This window comes from Erpetoichthys calabaricus, chromosome 5, assembly GCF_900747795.2.
Source record: "Erpetoichthys calabaricus chromosome 5, fErpCal1.3, whole genome shotgun sequence".
Taxonomy (NCBI): Eukaryota; Metazoa; Chordata; class Cladistia; order Polypteriformes; family Polypteridae; genus Erpetoichthys; species Erpetoichthys calabaricus.
The window spans coordinates 200,505,446-200,529,753 of record NC_041398.2 but is presented as its reverse complement, the minus strand read 5'-3'; the positions used below and the strand labels follow the sequence as shown (position 1 = coordinate 200,529,753).

Genomic DNA, 24,308 nt, shown 5'->3' with positions numbered 1-24,308 from the left:
GCCCTACTGCAGATTTGCTTGTACTGTTCTGAATGTGAAGTGAGTGAGAGGAGGCAGCGATGCTGCTCCATGTGGAGAGCAGTGTACGTGTGCATATATATGATGGTCTATGGGTCTTGTGGCAAGCGGCTGGGGGTGGCACCTAGCCAGGATGCCCGGAAGGACCAGAGGAGGGATCATACCTCCTCCAGACCACGAGAGGGCGACCGCCCTGGTGCCTTTGGGGACCACGGGAACTGAGCTTGGAAGCTCAACCCAATAGGAGCCCGTGGTCACCATCAGGGGGCACCCTGATGCCTGGAGAGCCCTGGTCCTCAGCACTTCCACCACACCCGGAAATGCTGGGGGGGAAGACGACCAGGGACACCCGGAGTGCTTCCGGGTGCGCGGCCGGTACTTCCGCCACACTGGGGAGTGCCGGCGGAGGTTAATCAGGAGGCACCTGGAGCACGTCCGGGGCCACCTCCCTCCATTTGTTGGCTTGAGTCGGGAGCGGAGAAGGACGGAGCTCAGGAGGAGAGGAAGGGAGGCGGCCTGAAGATAAGAGAGGCATTATGTGAGAGGCCTGAACTTTGGGGGAGTTTTGGGGTTGTGTGGCACTTTATTTGTAAATATGTATAATAAACATGTGTTGGTGTTTGAACCATCGGTGTCTGCCTGTCTGTGTCCAGGCCAACCTCCATAGTCAGAACTCATTGTCAAAAGAATCAGCCAGAGGGAAAGTGAATCTTACATGAATAGAACCAATACTACAGAAAATGAGTATTGGTACCAGTTGAAAATTTAATAACAATATCTATTGATAAATCTTTTTGACACCACTAGAAGCTAGTAAAGGAGATGGTAATTAAAATTGGTTGTAGTGAAACCCAGGAACACTGTAACTGAAACTGAGTAACTCTGCTATACCATATCTTATTAAGTAAAACTTCACAGACACCTCAAAATACAGCAACAAGGATAACAATAAGACCACTTTAACTTTCACTTACTGTAAAGTAGTAATGGATGGCCTGAAATGGATACACATAAGTGTCAGTACCCAATTCAATTTGTAGAGTGAAGAGCAGGAGCTTCAAGAGCGGTGACACATTGACTTTCGATCAAAGACTGGGAGTGGAAGGACCACCCCTTGGAGTTATGAGTGCCATGATCAGTGGGTGTGGGTTATTGGAAAAGTTCAGATAAGCATAACATTGCAAGCCAGTACACTTGAAAACACTGCCAGAATGCAACAAATAGTGTCAGTATGCAAGAGCTAAAAGCTGAGAAGTGTCGGTACTCCATTTGGCCCATTTCAAGCACTGATATAGATGTACAGTAAATAGAAAGATATTTTCTACAAGCTGGGCGCTGTTTCAGATATTCCAATTGGGAAACTTACGTCTGTAATTTCTAATAAATAACACTCAACAATCATGATTTTTTATCGTTTGTATGGCTACAGACCCAAGTATAACAAATTATACTTCTAAGGGATTTCTGCTAGCCTTATTTACAGAGTGACAACTCTTTGTGTGCCAAGTGCTGTTTAAAGGCATCCAGGGGCTCTTGCTGTCCTCTTTTGTGCATCAACCACTGACCAGTCTTGGATTCCCTCCATTATATCAATAACACAGATAATAATATTATGGTCTTCATAGAATGCTTGGGAGGGGTAAGTTTGCCATATGGTCTATGTCAGCAGAACTGTGACTGTACATATTGGCCATGGCTGCAGACCCTCCCAGAGTTCTATTTTCCCAGAAAGGCTATTAAATAATTTTTATTTTTCATCAGCTACCAACTGGGAACAACTCAATTTTCACATTAATAGAAATTTGCAGTGACATGATTTTGTTTATGTTTAAGCTTTAATATTAATTTATGTCTTACTGTTTTTATGGATGGTTGTTATTTTGTGAGAGCTCTAACTCATAGTCAAAAGTGACCTTACAAAAATAAACTAAACAGAATTGAACTTCTGTCCTCCCCACTTCAAAGAAATGCTCTTGTGTACTTCTGTTTTCCTAGCAGGTGCGTCACCTCTTGACTCTAAATTTAAAGGTTAACGTCTAACATGTAGTTTTTAATCTATAATAAAAATATGTACCGTACAATCCAAAAGAATCTTTAAAAATTAACAATTTATGTTCTAAAAGCTTTCGGCAGTAGCCAGGATATTTTCCTTCAATCAATATTCGTATGTATCTGGCTTATTCACCTCCCAGGTCTTCAGTGCCACTAGACATTCTAAACTATGACAGTTTGGAAAGCCTGCAGAGGTGTGCTGTTTAATTTGGCTTCACAGTAAATGCCTCAGACTGGATAATCTCACTTGATTACACCATATTTTCTTTTGTTGACTCAGCTATGGTGCTACATGACACAGTGGCAATGAAATTTTCAACAAATCAAGTTGTTTTCAAAACTTGTATGTTGCATTTCATACTGCAAAAACATTCACTCTGTGCTTCCTAGTGCAGCACTTAATGATGCCCAGCCCCAATGATTTGACTGTCAGTCTCCCCTGTTTTATAAATACTGTGCTATGTATGATTCCCAAATGTGTATTGCTTCAATTAAAAAATGTTTCAAACAAAAAACTACTCGTTGATTTATTGATGAATTATGGAATATGCCTTGCATCAAGTGAGTACATGCAGTGGTCCTATGTACCTGAGACAATGTAAAAACTTAAAAATTAATGTGCACATAAATATGAGGGGGACCCAAAAATTCCCAGAATCGGTTAATAGCACAGGAGTTGGGTGAAGTTATCGGCATATCAAACATCAAGACGACGATGATCATGTTTTTTTTGTTTTTTTTATTTAATGGACTTGTTAACAAAATGATAATCAGCAACTGAGGTGTTTGCGGAAAAAAAATATGCACGTTGGACCAGGTCAGCACACCTGCACACACACAGTGTTATCAATCAAAGAGTTCTGAACCAAAAACAGTATTGTTGTTGCTTTCCGTGTCCTCTGTTCACCACATCTCACTCCATGTGACTTTTTTTGTTCTGGAAATTAAGGGCAGACTATTTGCTACCATGTTAGAAATCCAGGAAAAAAATAGTAGGAGGAGCTAACAAAAGAGGAGTACAGGAACAGTTTCCAGGAATGGAAGAAGCACTGAAACGAGGGGTGTATTTTGATGGTGACTAAAGTGGAATTGCTGTAAGTTGTACAACAGAAGGATTTTTTAAAGATTCTGGGTATAATCTCATAAGTCTTCTCTTTCATGTTAATTACTGCACAGAGCTGAGGTGAGAACCACATGTGTATTATACAATAAATATGATATGCAATTAATACAATCGTGTAGCCTAGCAATGTGTTTATATGCATCATTTTTTACAATTTTCTTACAGATTACTAAATGTAATGAACAATTATTTGCAGTACATAAAGAACCATCTGTTTCTCTAACTTACAGTATGGTATAAAGGTATGATAATAAAGAATACAAATTACATTAACATAACAGTGTTGTGGTAGCAAAATGGCCAAGTGCTTTATGCTAACATCTCACAGTTTCAGCATTTTATTTTCTCGTTACTATCTCTCCCAAGTTTTCACATTCTCTGTATCTTCGTAAGTTTTCTCTGGATACTCCAAGTTTATTCCACAGATATGTTAGGATAATTACTGCTTCTAATCACGGCTAATGTAAATGTGTGTGTGTTGCTGTGCATGCATGAGTGAGCCATGCTTTCAATTGCCTTGCACCCAATGCTGACAGGATGGGCCCTGACTCATCATGACCCTAAATTGGACTAAGCAGGCACATTCTGTAACACTGTCGATTGTTCTTTCCTATATGTTGCCCAGCTTTATTTTTGTGTTTTTTTACCTTAACATAAAATGTTCTTTCTATCTTCTTATCCTCCTTGTGTTTGGAAAGCCATCTCTCACACTGGAATAAATATGTCTCTTCTGTGTCGACATCTAGGATCTCCACTTTCTCTAAGTACCAGTCAGCATTCATCATGGTGTTATCGTGACGGATCTTTATCTTGAAAACCTGACCAAGATCCACAGCTTCAATTGTGAATTTATCAACCTAAAAAGAAAGGATTTTATGTCAGCATCACATCTAGAAATAGTATAAATACTAAGAATAATCTATAGCATGAAATAAACTATTTGGACAAATCATTGTGTTATTTGTCATTATATTCAGTTTACAATTTGTTAATAATTTACAATTTTGCTGATTTACAATCTTTTAATATTTTTCATGACTTAGAAAAATCTCAGAAGATTTTATTATATGTTCAAAAGTAACAGTAAAACACAACAGGATCTGATTTATAAAAACTATTTTCCCTGATGAAGACATCAGCTAATACATTGTAAATCGCAAATGTTTGGAGATTCTGTGTGGCCGTAATGCATTGTGGATGCATTATATGTCATATCTGCATATGCGGTTGAGTGGACAATCACTGAAATTACAACAAAATCTGAAGATCCAGGTATCTTTTATCATTCATGACCTCAAAAGTCATATGCTGCACAGCTGTCACTTTGGGATTCTGAACTGGTATCTATGACTGCATGTCAATTACACAAGAGACAGTGTAAATACTGGGGGAGCATAATATGGATTTTAAAAGTGTCTTTATCATTTAAATTAAAATTGTATTTGTGAAAAGCAATTTGAACTTCTAATTAGTAGAACTATGTGCCTCTCCTACACAAAGAGGTAAAAAGGCCAAAAGCCGAGTTGACATGCCAGTCAGGTTTATTCTTCAATCAGTTTTTCTTATCATACATGGAGGTAAACTGTACTCAGGCCTTGCAGAATTTAGAAAAATGTCTGAGCCTTTTCCATTTTATCTGTATATAACATAATGTCAACTTTACTCAGCAGGATATGTTTCACGAGGCTTATCTGGGGTATATAATCTGAGCAATTTAAATTTATGAGTCATCTATGTGACAAAAGAATATGATTTTGTGACAATTTTCTGGCTCATTTATTTATTTATGGAAGTGAAATGTGTAACACTTCATGCTGCTTCTCAACTTGGGAGATTCATCTAATGGCCTTTTTCAGTAGAAGATAAACATAGAGAGACAAGGCCAGCACAGACAAGCAGACAGAAGAAAGAAGGAGCCATACTGTAAGCAATCTCGCACTTCCAGTTTTTAAGGATCAAAAGAGTAACTTATAGCCAAGTCAAATAGGCAAAGTGCTACCTGAAAGTTGGCCTCAAATCCATCAAGCCTAATACAAGGAAAATGTGGTCCTCAAGTGAGCCCTTTAAACAGAATGGGGAGTGACATTCCCTGGCAGCAACAGATGTCAGAGAAAATGTCTACTCAAGGTTATAGAGAGGATTAAAGCCTGTTTTAGAGTGTGAGCTGGGTGTAAGTGAGATTTTTCAAAATAGAGTGCAGTTCAAGCTGTCAAGCTAGTTTGCTGTAATGTTCAAATGGGACATTTTGCATATCCTTTTGGGCAGATAATAATTTGGAGTGGCCGAGATCAAAAGGGGTCTTTCTTTAAGTTTAAAACAAAAAAGTTAGTCATGGACGTTAGCAAAGGTCAAAACACAAAAGGTCAAAGTCAAATTTGAAACCAAATTAAAAAAAGTTAAAAGCAGAGTCTTTCCCCAAGTTCTCTGTTAGTCTCTCTCAAGGACTTTTCTTTGAATGGTTTAATGATTGAATGCTTTGAAAAGGGGGTGGCACGGTGGTGCAGTGGGTAGCGCTGCTGCCTCGCAGTTGGGAGACCTGGGGACCCGGGTTTGCTTCCCGGGCCCTCCCTGTGTGGAGTTTGCATGTTCTCCCCGTGTCTGCGTGGGTTTCCTCCGGGTGCTCCGGTTTCCTCCCGCAGTCCAAAGACATGCTGGTTAGGTGGATTGGCGATTCTAAAATTGGACCTAGTGTATGCTTGGTGTGTGGGTGTGTTTGTGTGTGTCCTGCGGTGGGTTGGCACCCTGCCCAGGATTGGTTCCTGCCTTGTGCCCTGTGTTGGCTGGGATTGGCTCCAGCAGACCCCCGTGACCCTGTGTTTGGATTCAGCGGGTTGGAAAATGGATGGATGGATGGATGGATTGATGCTTTGAAAATCATGGCACTATCTTTTATATCAGGGGTCCTCAATCACAGTCCTGGAGGGCCGCAGTGGCTGCAGGTTTTTGTTTTAACCCGGTTGCTTAATTAGAAAGCAATTCTTGCCAATAATTTAATTTCATGGCTTGTTAGTGCTTTAACTCTGCTATGTCAGGCCATTCTCATATCCAAATGATTTGAAGGCTAAAATGGATGAGTAATTTTCAGTCCTTCACTTTTTTCTCTTCACTTTCCTTCCAAGCATTTAATTAAACCCAATAGTGCATATAAATACACACTTGTATAAATGGAAACAAGTTAAATGGAGAAATGTTGGTTTCTTTTGTCATTTGCATGTTATTGCTAATTAGGAGCCATTAAAAACAAAGAATACAGCTATTTAAGATTAAAATGAGCAATAAAGGTTCAAAATCTTAACAAGTGAGACAACTAAAATGAAGCAGAAGTGTTACTAGAGCAATAAGTGCTTCTTATTAAGCAACTGGGCTGGAGCAAAAACCTGCAGCTACTGCGGCCCTCCAGGACCGTGATTGAGGACCCCTGTTTTATATCATGGTTGCCATGATGTCATAGGAGACGTGCATCACGTGCCTAGCAATCATGAAGCATCAAAGTGACCCAAAGTACAAAAAATGGTGACAAGCTGACATCACCAAAATAATGAAAAAAGAACTGTCAATAAAAATGAATGATACATCACAACATAAAAAGACATCTGCTGGATATCAGTTTAAATATTTTGTGAACTATTTTATAATAAATTTGAGGCCTTACCATTTGACTTTCAATATTCAGTTTCTCATAAAAATAGGAATACACATATCTAAACACAAAAAGTACCACAGATATTTATGAGTGTGATTATTGTGTTGGCTTAAGGGTAACGATTTTAACAATAATTAAATTATATATTTTAATAAGTACATTGAATGCAGTGCAATGTGCATAAAAAACTGTAATACCTAGTATCCTTAAAGATAAAAAAGAGATAAAAACAGAATGCCAAGAAATGGGAAAAGCTAGAGCCTACGACTGGAAATTGACTTTGCCTGTGTGTTCTCACCTACTTGCAACAAATGGGACTAAAACCCTCCGTAACGTCACAGTACACAACTTCTACATGCTGAGTATGTCAGACTTGATGCCGTTCTTGTCACCATGTTATTTCACATGATTGAAAATCACTGAACATGTCAAATGTAGTGCCTGGGTGCCTACTTTCAGCACAGTCGTGGTCCCTCCTTTCGTGACAGCTCTCTATAACGGGTTAACAGGTACGGTGAGTTTGGCCGCATTCTCTGCCCTATTTTTTTAATTCTCTCATGGTACATAAAATCCGAGACATCAGACAGATGAGTCATACCTTATTCTATGCATTGTACTTCTGGCTGACCGTTCATTGCTAGTCAGCCCTGAAGGACACAGAGCCTGCTCCTACAACTAAAGACAAATTCAGGTGAGTCACAAACTAGCTAGATTGAGTCACTGAGTATGTCACATTACCCAACTGGCCTTCACAGGAGTGCGCCACCGACGGCCACCGACTAGCTAAGTCATTGTAAACAAATGACAAATGAAACTTACTGGAAAAGTCATCTAATGTGACATGGCCTTAACAGGGACATTCAAACACAAAAGGCCATAATGATTCAGGTCAGACTCTTACCTAGTGGGGATGTGGAATTTGGGTGGGAAGAAAGAGAAATAACTTGAAGAACTGCATCTACTATGAATTGCAGCAATGCACTTGCCAAACTAATTGCCAGCAGTTAGCTGTCATTGATTTACTTTTAAAGAAAGTAAAAGATATTCTGGATGTTTCCCCAAACCTTTTTATGTTGGTTTGCAAATTTTTAGATAACAGATTGGTGTTATTAAAATTCAGTCATTAGCCAGACACACAATACATGGCACTGCATACAATAAATCTTCTTGTGTTTATTACCATCACTTTTAAATGTCCCCACAGCCCATGGCCAAGAGAGCATTGACTCAGCTAATAATTAACTGCTCTGTTATACCTTTCAGAGTGATTACTATAACAACATACTTAATAAAGCAGCTTTTCATGTTTAACTGAGAGATTAATGAAGCTCCCTTGAAATGAAAAGGACTGAATAGTCACTCCGAATAATGCAATAAAGGCTCAGTTTTGTTCTTTCGGTTCTATTCAATAAGGATGCGCACAAAAAGGCGAGCTCAATTGGGCGCAGCGAATAAAGGCAAACGCAACAAAATTATTATAGAAAATTTATTAGATAAAGGCAATGATTGAACGTATAAAAAGGCGAAAGCAAGAATATTAAAACATTCGCTCAATTGAGGTCGCCCTTTTGAAGCTCGCCTTTTTGTGCGCGCCCTTATTGAAGGATACTGTTGTTTCTTAGTGAACATGAAGTGATTACTAGGATCTGAATTTGTGCTCTAGAGGAAGAGTGTGCTTATGGTGGTGAAGCAGTGACTAAGTCTGAGTTTGGGCATAAAAGAAGATATTAACAGTATTAAAAAAACAATTTTAAAGTGCAACAAACATGTAAGACTTAAACATGGGTACAAATTGAACATGTCATATTAAAATTAAGGGTGCTGGGGACAACAGCCAAGTCTTAAGTGAGATCAAAATGAAGCAACTACTGAGGCAAACGCACTACACAAAAGCAGATCTGTGACCTGATGGGGCTTCAGTAAATGACTTGGTCTCATCATCACATTCGCGATGCTCTTACTCTCAAGACAAACTGTTGCACACATTTCTGGCAGTAGTTGCTAGTCAGATGAATATGCTCTGCCTCGAATGGCAGCTGATAAGCAAGACAACGGCAAGCTAATCTCAATATGCACTTTTTAAATGAATGCTCTGCTTTTCACAGCTAGTTATAATTAATTCATGGCTTTTAAATTAAAGTTCTGGATAGAAAGTGCTGTTCCTTTTAACAAGATTTCCTGTAGACAGTAGTAATATTTTGTACATGTTATAAAACAACACAATGCACAATCCAGTTCAGTGTCATGCTCAATTATTTGAGTTACTAAATAATTAGTACTGTTAAATATTATTACTATGCTGCACATAGTATCCATAATGCTGTAATCCATTTAAAACTACATAATTTTATTAAATACCATTTCCATTTAAAGAGTCCAAAAATTGTTTGGCCAGTTTTGAGCCTTTGGTTTATCTAACATACACAACATCTCTGGGATGCCAGAATAAGCAAGAATTTCCACTGAAAGCTCACAGATGTGCGAGGAATGTGCAAACTCTACACAAAAACCAGCACAGCTTACGAATGAACTCAGGACCCAAGCCATTAATCCAACAAACAAATTTTATTTAATTATTAATAACAGTGAATAATTGATCATTTCCACACCAGCATTTATTATTTTTCGTATATAACCAGCATAAGCAGACTCTGCACTTCTATTGCAGTAGCGAGTACAGGACAGGAAGCCATGCCCTGCAACAGTGAACACTTCCAAATGATTTATGGAAGACAGAAAAGGGAAAGAATGTAAAAGATGACACCACACACACACATAAACATACGATCTGTACTAGAAACTGGTAAAGTGAGAGTCTAACAGATTTGTACAATGCTGTAGTTTCTGAGCATGATAGGCAATATAGCATTTTGCGCTGTTCTCACCATCTTTACAGACCAGGATGTAAATCCAGGAAGCAATTAATGTCTGGATGAAGTTTTCACACTTTCCTTTTGTCCGACATGGTTTTCACTGGGTATTCCAGCATACTCTGTCTGACATTCCATAAATGCTGGTTACACTGAATGAAGACACCAAATAGGCCTGTTGTCACTGAGTGTCTCCTTACGTCTAAGGGTGGACTGACTGAAATTCTGTCTTGTGCCTAATGTGGTCAGGAGGGCTTTTGGCACTCAATGACACTTGAATCAGGGTTAGGGTTAGGGTTAGGGTTAGAAGAAAATGTAGAATGGATGGATGCTTATAAACATGCTGGATGTTCATCCAAGTAAATAGATACTCTTTGATTGAATGAGTAAAGTTTACAAAAAACTCAATTATATAAACATGGATTGAAATGTAGCATGTTATTTTAGAGTTACATTCAGAAACAGGTAGGTAAATATATGCTTAATGACTTCCTTAATAATTTTACATCCATAACTTTGAGTCACTGGTTCAATATGCAGTTTTAATTTACAAATAATAACAGTCTTTATCAGACAGCGTGATGGAACAGTGTACAGTATACTGTATTACTTGCTTCAGAAATGTGTGACCTTCTGTGAGGAGTCTGCATCATCTACTCAGGTCAGGCACTTTTGTCCCTTCACACATCAAAAAGCTAAGGATGTTAGGAATATCTGTCAGCTTCACATTTGCTCGGCATGAGTAACTATGGGTGTAAGTGAGAGTGTACCCTGCTATGGCTTGGTGTTGTTGTCCAGGGTTGTTTCTGGCCTTTAATCTGAGGCTATATAACAAGCTTTGACTTTTATCAACCTGCAAAAAACAGACCTCAGAAAGAAATTAGATGAGTGGAGTATTCTTGACCTTTATGTGGAAACAAAACATTGTGAAAAAGTAGATAATCCTCTAAAATGGTTCCTGAAATAGATTACAAAATAATGTCTTGAAGCTTACCTGGCCGCGCTCAAACTTATTTGTGTTTGTCTCAGACTTGCTGAGCTTTCTCTCTCCTGTGTCTCCTAGATCTCCAAAGATGATAAGGAATACATTGGCATCAGTTCCTGCTCCATAGACATCCCCCGTGTACACGGACACTTTGTAAGTATGAGCTTAAAGAGAAAATAAAAACAAAAAAATAATCTTTACAATCAAATTTGATTGGTTTATGAATCTTGGTGCTTGTATGTAAGAAATATACACAATAATTAGCTTTATCAGTCCAAATGTTACGCATGAATGCTTGAGGATCTCCCAAAGAGCTCAGGCAAATCCAACATTACTGCTGCTAGGCAGGAAGGGGCGTTGCCGCTAACCATAACTCTGGCTTCCTCTACAGCATAGCGCCATCACCAGGAAACAATGTCTGACCCTGCCCCCGCCATGCATTGGCAACAAAGCCTGACCCCGCCCCCCAACATGCATTGGAGGCATCACCCCTGCCGGGAGAAAGAAGATATAAACAGGGCAATTATAGATCATAGTCGTCATTAGGACCCAAGAAACAGAGAATGACGGAGCTCTTCTCATAGACACTTATTGAATTGCATGTGAGAAGTCTACTAATGTATGTTCTGTTTCCTTACAGAGACTTTTTTTGGCTTTGTTCAAAATTAAACAGGGAAATTGCTGGTTTGGCACCAAGCAATTCTTATTCTCTGCCATTCCTTTGGTTCACAATATTATAGATAAAATAAGAAATGAAAAACAGTTAACGTTGGCAGCTTAATCACAGATGATCGTATCTATGATCTGTGGTTTTGGAAAGAATCACAATTTAAAATGTTATAGTTGTGTTACAGCAGACAATGTCAATCAATATTCAGTACAACTATATAAAAAAGATTCAACTGAAAACTTCTGATATTCTGAAATGTCAGTTTCTGCTTTACATAAATGGTGTGTTTGCAGCAGCCAAGAAGTCATTTGGTCTAGATTTTCAATTTGCTAATCACAATTATAAATATAATGACCTTTGCTAACAGTCTGGAGCTTTAACCATGAGTTTTATAAAAATGAATGGGCTTAACTGAGAAAGGGAAACAATCAATATTTTGCCATTTGCCAAATATAAAAGAAAACTAAGCCTATTACATGAAGCAGAACCTTCAAGTAAAGCTGCACTGTACATCATTAAGAGCAGATGCTGGATTACTGTTATCCATTATTCCATTTACAATAAAAATGCTATTATTAAAACATTATTAAAACAACACTCTCCATCACTATTCTTCCAAACTACATATACAAAGTGGATACACATGGCGAAATTTTAATAACCTTGGAAAAGTATTCTTTTAAAAATTGATTCATTCTATAAAAATATTCATAATTAATAGAAAATGATAAATAATCTGTGATAAGCCATCTGTTTTAACGTTGTAAGTATTTAATACAGTTAGTCAGATTCAGACATGTCTCTCTATTATAATAAAAAAATTCCTGGGACGAGACGTGACTTTTTCAGAGAGACACTTTCACCTCCCGCGAGATGTGACCTTCTACCAAGAGATTTAACCACGCCCGGGGCCGGAAATAAAAGACAAAGAGAAGATAACAAAGTAGAATGTCGTAAAGAATTCAAAAACATTGGCGTAATACACATGCAGAGCAGGTTAGAGATAATGAAAGTACTAAAATTCGAAAGTCTCATAAAAATGATAGTAAAGATTGCATTAGTGCAAACAAATGGAAATTATTACTTGGTGAAATAATTGAACAGGGAAAAGAGATTGAATATATTGTTCGGATTTAAACTTTAAGTCGGAGACTTGTAGATCGTCTAATTTGTGTTGCCATCGGGAAAAGTAGTGTTTCTTCCTAATGAAGAGGCGTATCTGCAAGAATGAAAAGATTTGTTGTTTGGTGAAAGCAAAATCCACATACACGAGAGGCAGAGACGCGAAGTGGCTGGCGTGTAGCACAGGCCTGGGATGTTGGCGATCGAAGCGGCACCTAGTCTTCAAGAAAAAAAAAGCATGTGCCACAATAACTACAAATTCCTTTACTGTATCTTTTGATCTTTTGATGGATACCAGGATATTTGCTAAACTATATCCAGAATTTATCATGATATTTCTCACGTAGATTTGAGAAAATACTGTGCTGAATATGAAAGAATTTATTATTGTTCACAGTTAGGAGAATGACATGGACATTTCCAGAGTCAACAGTGTTCATTCATTGCAGACTCAGGTAAGGGGACAGGGATCCTGAAGGTCTGATGAAAGCCGATACACCAAAGTCATAGATATTTTTGTTGATGAATAGTTTTGATGGTATACTGTGTTTTTATAATTATGACACATTCAAGGCATAAACAAAGTAAGAGGTGAACAACTAAAAATGACCAAAGACATAGAAACAAGGATCCTACAATGCATGCTGCTACATCATGTACAGTTCCCAAAGGTGTCTCTGTTTTGCCACTGCTGTGTGGCATCCTTGCACCTTTGTTTGCTAATGAAGAATTCTGTGCTTTATTTTAGGAAGCACTAATGAAATAAACGATGCATGGCTACATCTAATGGATATGTGACATTTTCCTCCTTGATTCTGATGCAGACTCTGTTCTTCACTTCGGAATTAAAATCTGATATATTTTTGTAGCTAACCACCTAAAAGAAAGAAACAAATCTCTAAAACTAGTTTGTTAAATTTTATCGTGCTGGTTGTAGACTTTTATACTATACATCATCACCTAAGACCACAATAATTAGTTCTCTCTCCATCAGGCTGCTTTGAGTGCAAATGCATTGCTTTGTTCACACATACTAATGAACCACAATAGGAGCTGCCATAGATATTAACCTTGTTGGCACTTGCACTTAAATTTGAAAACTCTTGGTAAAATGTTTCCAATATTGCTGCATGTTTAAATAAGTTTAACATGTTTTACTGGTTTATAAATCCTGTTTCACACTTTTGAACGTCTTCCTATAGCACAGCATCTTTTTCTCATTCTCAGCCCAGCATGACTAGTTTTTAGTTGTTGATGCTCACATTATGGACTCTGTTGTCACTCTCTCGGTCTCACTATAGCCTTCACAATGGTCAGAGCATATTTTGACCCTTTAACAACATCCACCTTAATAAAAGACACATGTATGTGTCCATCTGGTTGCTATGTCTCGGTCATTCCAACAGATGGCGCATCACTAACCTTTTTTAGTAGTAAGCATTGTAAACACTGCTTTTACAGATCTCATACCAGATAGAATATAACCGTGATATATGATCGTATCTGTTATTCAAACAGATCACACATCACAAACATTTGTATTAATGCATTTTATAACTACAAATGTTTGTGATATGTCAACTTTTAGAAAGACAAGTGCAATGCATGTTATTACTACATGCATTACAAAGCACATTCCAACAGATGGTGCACTGCAAATGTTATCACTGACGTCTATGTTGATTACTTAGATTTCTACCTGTCTTAGATGGGTAGCACAGTACAAAAGCTCCTTCATGAGCTTAAACATCTGCAAGAGATGTTATACTGGCTTTCTTGTTTTGAGAAAACAACTGCAGGAAGGTCTCCTAAAATGTTATGCTAGTCAGAAGTTCAAAAGAAAGAAAAAACTCAAATATCAAATTTTGTATAAAGCTGTCATTGTCATGAAAAATACTTGTCATTGTTCTCAATTGAATACATTTCATAAGCTGATTATTATTCAACAGGTACTACTTTAAACTATCTCCCTTAAAAAAGTCTATTCACACTGAAGACGAACACTAGTATTATCCTGGGCCAAAGGAAATCTCTCACTTGCTCAGCATGCTAAGCCACGTGTTTTCAGCTCAGCAACAAGACTAGAAAGTAAATTTCCACGGTATATTTGGTTAGAGTTTCAGAATGGTACAACCTTCCATGGACACGGTGCAAACATGTTTTTTTGTACAGCACATTTATAAAGTAAACACATTTTTTAAGTGTTTCATGTCAATATAGGGCTCGACGTGTAAATGGTATAGTACATACTTTCCAGTGCGTCTTCTACGGTGCTCTCTGTTCGTTTCAAGGTACCATCTCTCATGAGTTTCTCCTGGATGATTTCAGATGGCACAAGTTCCCTCACTGTTTGCCCGTCATCTTCTGATTTGGCTAGCCAACGCTCACAGGGGAATATAACAGTTTCAGATCCCTTGAAAATTAAAACAAGAATAAAACATTAGAAGTTTACTTATAAAATCCTAGGGCAAAAACAAATCTCAAACTTGCATTAGATCATCTTATGACAGTTTACTGAATATCTGGAATGCCTTTGTTGACAGTGTTTTAATGGTTATCATGAAGCTCTTCTCTTCTTCATCATAATCCTTCTTTTGCACAGTGAATTCTAGGCTGGTAACACCAGTTATTTGTTCTGTCTTGTGAAAGTTTACATCTGTCACTACTAAACAAAGCACTGTACAAAAAGAGAGTGCATTGTACAAATCAAGTGAAATGTGAAAATTATAAAATAACACAATTGCAAATAGTCTTGTTTCTATAGGTTCATAAATCAATAACAACAACTCTAATCCTCTAAATTTGGGTTAATTTAATATTTTTCCTACATTTGGCCTAAAGTATAACTGTAATCATACAATATCCAGTATGGTAACAGTTGGGAAATACAAGAAATGCCACATATTTGTCAGAAACACATATTGTTTCCTACTGCAACATTTATCAGAATCAGCTTAATTTCTGAACCAGTCTTCTTTATTCGTTTTCACTTTGTTATTTATATGGCCACCCATTTTGTATCTGAATAGTTCATACTGTTGCATTGTGAAGAATTAGAATTGAACTGTTAGATTACTACAGAAGATCCTTAAAATGAATATAACTAAGCTACATCGCTTTAAGCACTTAGCATGGTAGTGTTATGTTCACCATTGCTGCCTTAATGCTCCACTGACCAGTTTATGATTTGTGGACTGGCATAGCTCTTATGAAATTTGCATATATTTTCCCCACATTTGTGTGGGTTTTCACTGTACATTCTGATTTCCTATCACATGTGAAAAACACCAAGCTTTCCATTAAAAGGTGATGCCAAGTTGGCTCTACGTGAGTAATAAACTGGCACCTCTTCAGGGTTGACTCATCCTTTAAACGGCAGTGATATGCTTCACTGTTGTACAGGGCTGAGGTGTTTAAAAAGTGGATTTATGAATGATGATAAAAATCTTTTCAGTGATGATATGGTTACATATTTCCTGAGGATCTTACTCTGTTGGGCCCATGAGCAGGGCCCTTAACCAGCATTTGCTTCATCCTGAGTATGACAGGCAGGTCCACCAACTTGCAGGGAAAACCCAGGGGTTGGTGGCAGGATTGGCACTCCAGCCACTATAAATAAACTCAGACTGTCCCAGTGTGGTGCTGAGGTGTCACCTGCTGCACTCGGGTCCCAAATAAAGGGAGTTTGCTGTGTGGTGAGTACGGCAATGCGCTATAATCTCATCTGGTCTTAATTTATTTTAATTTATAGCACAAAGCTGTATTTTTGACTTCTGAATTCTTGGAAAACTGACCAATAACACCAATAATAAAGAATACATTACATCAGATACAAATCATTAATGATTATATGATTTTGTTGTTACAGAGAAAAAGTAAAATACATCAAAAAATCTAATAATGTAAAAAAAAAAAAATCAAAGATATGCTTAACAATGCAGATAATAAAATAGAATTAGAAACTATGCACACAACATGCCATTTTGATTATACAGGCTATTAATTGTCTAACTTGTACGCCGAAGCAACTTCTAATATTCATATAGCTTTACTATTGATAAATATCAAGTGTGATCTGTATACAGTAAATAAAGCCCATCCACATATCCAAATGCTAAACTTTCAAAGTCCAACACACAGAAGCCAAAGCCAAATTGAGAAACAATCTAGGACAAGACGTCTGTATACGAGTGCACTGATTTATTTACAAACTTTAATATTCTTCAAAAACACAAACCATGTATTATTTTTGAAATAAATAATGAATTACACTGCACAAGAAAAAATATGTACTATTTGAACCTGCTTTAATGTTACAGTTTGTTTATTTAAATATACTTTAGTGTAATACAGAGAGTGAGTTAAAGTTAAGGCGAAATTGGGTTTTGCAGAGGAAACAATAGCATTCAGAGAATAGACTCGGAGAAATACACTCAGTTTTATTAAAGACATTTAGTAACCTGGCTGCCCAAAAAGTGAACCTGAATTAAATTCCACAAGTAGAGCCACAGCAATAAGTTCATGCCTTGCATTCCTTTTATGTAATAAAATGTTCTCACTCTTCCATATGTTAATGTCTGAATGTCAGAGGAGCTGCTCGTTGATGTGCAGGCTTTTATCTGGGATTCTTGGTTAATTATATGCTGTGTCTGTAATCCACTGTACAGGCTTGTGCTTGAAAGCTCTTGATAAGGAACTAGCACAGGCATCTATGCAAAGAATCTACAGGGAATGTCAAAAGACCTTAAAATGTTCACACACTGCCTGAGACTGGAAACCTGGGTCACGTGCCATACGACGGTCTTGGTATGAGGTCAGATGTGCTCTGCAATACCAACAAATGCAGTTTGCCGTATTTACTGACAAGCTGGTGTGAGCTCACTCTAATTACCTTTAGTCTATTCTAAAAATGCTAATTTAGAAATACCTATGTTTTCTGTGAGAATGTGTGCTCATTTGGATAATCGTAATTACAGTGTCTATTGATAACGTCTTTATCAAACTCCAAAATCCAGAAGAGGGCACAGACTACTAAAGGTGGTTTACATGAAACAATATAATGCAGTATGGAGTCACAGTGGACAGAACTGCTGTCATACAGCTCCAGGTAATCCCGGACCAGGTACTTTCAAACCTCCATGTCAGTTTCTTTCTTTCTTTCTTTCTTTCTTTCTTTCTTTCTTTCTTTCTTTCTTTCTTTCTTTCTTTCTTTCTTTCTTTCTTTCTTTCTTTCTTTCTTTCTTTCTTTCTTTCTTTCTTTCTTTCTTTCTTTCTTTCCCCTGTACTGTCTCCTGGTGCTCCATCTACCAGTCTCTCTAATCTCAATCAATCATCCAAAGTTGCAGGCTTCACTTCTCAAAAACAGGCACTAACAAAGACTGCCAAAAATCCATCTATCCATTTTCCAACCCGGGGGTCTGCTGGAGCCAATCCCAGAGAACACAGGGCACAAGGCAGGACCCAATCCCGGGCAGGGTGCCAACCCACCGCAGCTGCCAAAGATGAAGAGAAAAAAAATTTTGGGCAATGCTGATGCTGCAGTGTGTCTGTGCTATTTCATTTTAAAAGAAGAGGTAAAGATAATGTGCATTTATTAAAGTGTCTTTATGCTAAATGTGACATTCACAAGTCACTAAAAGTCATTTGATGTGCTCTGTTCTGCTGCTGCCTTGTCTAAAGTATACAGAACTGAGTACTACACGAGTGGAGGGTCATTTGTTGAACAGTGAGAGGAAAAACACAGTTAGAGCTGACTGCAGTGACAAATTTTACACCTACATCTGATTCTTTTTAGGCATAATTATTTTTTCACTTGGCAGCATAAGTGCCCATATTTTTCATTGATTTTCATTAGTTGCCAAAACTCTTTTTTTTAGATGTAAATGTATTTTTCATTTTTTACATATCCATTTACTTGAAAAATTACATTAGCTGGAAAGTCTCAATTGACCTGATATGAATGAGTCTGTATGTGTAATATTGTGCCACAATGCTGCCAGGTTGGGCTCCAGACCCCCATTAACCGAATTTGAAATCAAAAAGTAAATGTAATTTGACCTTGGCTTCAACTAAACTAATGTCAGAGTACTGTGCTGTGCGTATTCAAACTACCCATAAGCCACTGCAAATGTGCCGTGTTGTGACGTGTGTTTCTATCCATTGTGGTTACCTCTTAATTTTCAGATTGCCTTTTCATTTTCATTTTCCCTTATATATGTGTGTCTGTGTTAACAGATAATTTGTGTGATTTGCAAATCACAATTTCTTAAAATTCTACATCTTTTATATAACTCATTGAGCTAATATTAATCAAATAAACATTTCCACATCCCTATGCCACTGTGATTCTGAACTGGAATATGTGGGCTTAGAAAACAGACCAGAGCTTAGAATGGCAGCATCATCTATAAGGAAGGACAGGGCACCAGTCCACTGCATGGCCCATTCATGCTCATAAGTAATATACTGACACAGAGCCGTGGTGGAATCAGTAATTAACCCAGCCTGCATGTATTTGGACGCTAACAGAACACAAATGCAACACATGAACAAAATGATTTGAAGACACTGGAGCCGCCTTACTAACCATTCAACCACCATGTTGCCTTTGGATGGATTTCAGTTATCTCATGTTGTATCTTATTTATATTTTATGATATCCATCCATCCATCCATTTTCCAACCCGCTGAATCCGAACACGGGGTCACGGGGGTCTGCTGGAGCCAATCCCAGCCAACACAGGGTGCAAGGCAGGGAACCAATCCCGGGCAGGGTGCCAACCCACCACAGGACACACACACACACACCCACACACCAAGCACACATTAGGGCCAATTTAGAATCGCCAATCAACCTAACCTGCATGTCTTTGGACTGTGGGAGGAAACCGGAGAACCCAGAGGAAACCCACGCAGACACGGAGAGAACATGCAAACCCCACGCAGGAAGGAACCGGGAAGCGAACCGGGGTCTCCTTATTGTTAGGCAGCAGCACTACCACTGTGCCACCCTATTTTATGATATGTTATATTTATTTATATTTTAAGATATGGTAGGCAAAACACATATGAATTATAATATTCTCAAATCCAATTAATCCTATTCGGAGTTGCAGGAGATGACTGCCAGTCTCATCATTATTATGGGCAAGGAAGTAAAAAGCCCAAGACAAGGAGGCATTCTGTAGTAGAGCCCACTCACTCACACTCACATTCACACTCACACACATAATTTCACAGTCTTAGTAATCAGTTATTAAAATGCATCAACATTGCATGAAAAATAAAAATATGCTTTTTTCAAGTACTAAAAAATCGTTGAACAACTAACGGTATAACTGCTTCATTATGGTCGTCACCTAATTATATTTTATTATAATGCAGTTTACTTATCATTGATAAGCTCAGATAAGCGAGACGAGCACATCAGAAAAACGAAACCTCTGAGGAGAGAGAAACTCGTTTAGCCGCTGATAGACAAGGGGTGCGAGCACGTCCACAAAACAAAATTTCCGACTCTGCATTTCAGTTTTTTTCTGACGATTTCAATAGTTTCTAGGAGCCCGGGTTTTTTACAGCACAGGCATACACAGCTAGTACTATATTTTGACAGAAGGTAACTTTCGTGGCAGATCTAGGCAACCTAAATAATGCAAAGGACAGCAAAAGCAAACAAAATGTGGCCTTTATTACAACAAAAAATGACAGGAAGGGATAAGCACATGGGAGAACATAAAGTGACAAAGCAGCTTTGGATCTGACAGGACTTGGATCCCTGTCCACCAATTACAATAACTCATCCATCTGGCCACTGCCCAAATATTTAACTGCATATCCCTTATCACCACTTATGTCTCTCTCAATCCTGGCCTATCTTAAAACTTCCAGTTTGTTTCTAGATTGAAACTTGTTTTGGATCTGAGACAACCTAAACAACATGTGGGGGTCAACCCTCAGACTCACACCTTTGGCCTCCCTGGAGGCCCTGCACTCTTAAGCCTTATGTTGTTCTTAAGAGGTCAGATCTGTCAGGCAATGTCTCAGCTGTTTATTCTTTTACAGACAGAAAACAGTTCTCAGTTACCCAAGCTAGTAGCCACATGTTGCCCTTGTCCACCAAGGTTTTGTGCTCTCTTATCTGGTTTATGAAATCACTCTGTGTTTTAGGAGAGAGAGAGCTGGACACCACTAGTATCAAGTTGGGCAACCTACACTTCAGGTTTTTCTCAGGAAGGACACTTCTCAGGAGTGTGGTGATGACCTTGCCTCTAGTCCTTTTTGGGATTCCAGCACACAAATAGTGTACTGATCCTTTCAGGCTCCTGAGCTATTGGGATATCAGTGTGACTTTCTCTCACTTTTCACTGGAGGTTTCCTATCAAACTTGTGGCTGCCCTATTGAAATGAGGAGTTGAGGCGACATTTTGTGTACAACATTTTGACATCACTTTCAAAATCAAAATGGTTATCTATGAAATATTACCAAACTCTGAAGCCTTTGCAGTTGGAAAGCCTACCGAGTAAACACAAAATACTTCAGCCAGGTTAAAGTGTCCGAGGTCTAACTTCTAAGCCACATCAGCTCACATTGCTATAATTGAGGCACAGTCCACTGACTAGATGGTATATTAACAATGTGAGGACGGCCAGGGACAGATCTAAATATTTGAAACTCCATTCATACACAGTACATACTTTGCATATATAACCCTTTTGACCCTCGTGTTTCCATTTTTTGTCAGCTATGTGCTTAGGTGATGGCCTTTGAAAAGACAGTTGTCTTAGGGACGTTTTCACAGTAGTTAAAAGTAATGTTGTCTGCATTTAAAACTGCAAGACTATGTGCTTTCATGATGTCAAGGCAGATTGCCATTTGGGGAGAAATGGGGATTCAGGGAAAAAACAGATTAAAATAAAAAACAATAAACATGTTGTAAGGGAGACTATTACTAAAATTTGAAATGTGTGTGTGTGTGTGTATCTTGTGACAGACTCGTGCCCTGCTTAGTGTTTATTCCTGCCTTGTGCCCAAGTCAGGAAATTAGATAATGTATGGATGGATGGAAGGAGAAGTCAGTTCAATGCAATCTCAATTATATTATTACAGCAATTTAAAAACATACAGGGGGAATTAGATTTTTGCATTTTCCAGAGTAAAGAGCAACATCTATTTTTTTCAGATTTTTTTCTCAATTCAAAAATCTAAACTGGGTAAGCATATTTATGGAAGTAGCAATAAATAGCGGGTAAACATCCTAGTAACATAGTAACAGGTGAGATCGGAACGTGGGAAAAGCAGCATATTAGGCACATCTTGCATTGCTGTCTAACAGAAGATCTCCATATCAACGTTACTGCAGTTGACTCTGCCAATCTCTAATGACAGCTACTGACACAGGAGAAGGAGACTGGGGACGTCTAGGGAGGCTCAGGCATGACATTACGCGAGGACAAAGTTTATGTAACTCAGCCAAGAGATACACAGAATCCGATGTTCTGACATGATAAAATGTGAATCTCCAAATCATCTGTTTCATTATATTTAATATCTTGCAACAAATAAAGTGCACCTTTCTGCATTTGACAGCTTAATATTTGAACATTTATATAAACCACAGCAGAAAATAGCTATATTTCCAGAAAATATATATATTTACTTAAATAAGGTATACAGATATATATATATATATATATATATATATATATATATATATATATATATATATATATATATATATATATATATATATATTTATATGTAGTATATATAAGGGCCACCTATTGGCATGGATTGCTGGGAACTTCCCTACATGAAGGCCAAAATAATAAATGGATAGGGGAGGAACACAGATTGTGGTGATGTCCCCACCCGAGCTGAATGGTGGCAGCACCTTACTCCGGCTGTCCCAGTTTGGATCTGCACATGGTTGCTGGGAATTTTAGTTTGGGTGGTTAGCCTCATGGGTCGGGGACCTCCTGGGCTACTAGGGAGAGTTTTAGGTAGGATTCCCTTTTTTACAGAGGGTTTGTACGAACCAAAAATACGCATTTGCTGTACTCTGGGACTTTTGTGTCCCAAGTAAGGGAAGTAGAGTCTGGAAATTAGAGGAGATAACGGTTCACCTGGTGAGGAGGAAGGGGAGGCAATGAATTTGGTAAAGGAAGGTTGGGAGGTAGGAAGGAAGGAAGGAAAGAGGTGTTTCATTTGGTAATTTTTTCTGTTTGTGGCTAGGAACCCCAATAGTCTTCTACGTAGAACCAGAAGAGTACAGGTAGACTCAGAGTGTCAAAACCTTTGTTAATTTGTTATACTTTTGTTGTTGTGTTTACTCTCTCTTGAATACTTTATTTATCAATAAGCAGTGTAAAAGCCATTCTTAATGAGTTAATGTTAATTTCTGTTAGGTTTCTTTTGAGGGAAGATAAAATGTGTTGCTTTGCATTTATGCATTGAAAACAAAAACAGAGAACAGAAGGTTCTGCCAAATCCCCAAAAAGCTAACTTGTAAATGGAACATCCCTGTTACCTTGCTATACTGTAAGTAACAGTAGAATCAGTTCAGATTGATTGCTTATAAATGGCAAGGTATAAGAGCATACAGTTTTCTGAATTTACTTAGCAACAGATATTACCATAGATTTACTGCCTACTCGTTTTAAATATCCTTTTTTTCATTTGTTGCCCAGACATTAAGTGTATTGAGTAACACTTCCATTTTGTCATTGTATTGCACTACTATTAGACTACTTTATTAATGATTTAGGAAGAAGCTTAATTATCTACACACAGCCTCATTAACTTTTTTCAGATTTTTTAAATTTTTGGCAGCTTCGGTGAAACACTTCAGAAAGTAGAATATCATACCCCACCCTCATGGGTGCCTCTTCCCACACTATCAACATGCAGTTTCTTCTCCGATAGTGCCACCTTCCCCATACCCCATAAATGCACATTGTTTATAATCACATCCTCCCCATAACAGTCTGCCTCTGGTCACGTCTTCCACTTTCTATTGCATGACAAATGCACCTATCTGGCAATCACCTTTGGCCCATACCAGTTGGGCACTACCAGCTTGATAGACTGAATGGCCTGCTTTTGTTTGTCAAATGTCTCATGTTCTATCTGCTGGTACATTTCAGCCTTGTACTTTATGCCTTCAGTGTCAGTGCCTTTTTCAATCTCTGCATTTCAATGCTACACTTTGGCCTCTGCTGTAGTCTTAGCCTTGTGCTTCGCCTGTCAGCTTTGCTTGTGTTTTTTTCTTATTTAGATTTTGATCTTGATGCATCTACTTTTGATTACGTCACTTTGTATTTATTTCTTAACATATATATTTTTTTATCATATTAGTTATTTAAGTTTTATCCGAGGTGGTATTTTTCTACGTATGCTGAAAGTTACTGAGCTGGTCTAGCAGACATCTTGGCAGACAGTGACATAATGGACAATATACTGTGCCAATGACTGGCATGCTGTACTATAAAACTGTAAATTATAAATAAGCACGTGCAATTATAATCACTTTGCACTTAGTAAATACATACAGTTTATTTATTTACTTATAGATAATTCATCTTATACATGTATTTGTACCTAAGATTATTATCAGTCTTGTAAGATGTATGAGGGACATTCAAAAAGTTTCTTCACTTTTTCTAACTCTATTTTAAGAATTTCAAAAACCAATTACATCACTTTTCTACATAGTCACCTCCATTTGCAATGTAATTTTCCAAGCGTTGTACCAACTTTTTAATGCCCAATTACTACTCCTCCCACCTTCACTATTCCAAATGAAAATATGAAAATGTGGATTTTTGAA

General features: G+C 37.9%; 1 protein-coding gene across 1 annotated transcript in view; it reads right to left on the bottom strand.

Moving 5' to 3' along the window:
• Positions 1-24,308, bottom strand: part of LOC114652863 (lipoxygenase homology domain-containing protein 1-like) — a 282,032-nt gene that overhangs the window by 66,515 nt on the left and 191,209 nt on the right. Inside the window, exons 34-36 of the mRNA XM_051927669.1 lie at positions 14,734-14,896; positions 10,701-10,855; positions 3,841-4,050 (exon numbers count right to left, since the gene is read on the bottom strand). Of these exons, the coding sequence (XP_051783629.1) occupies positions 3,841-4,050; positions 10,701-10,855; positions 14,734-14,896 (528 nt within the window). The remainder of the gene's footprint in view (positions 1-3,840; positions 4,051-10,700; positions 10,856-14,733; positions 14,897-24,308) is intronic.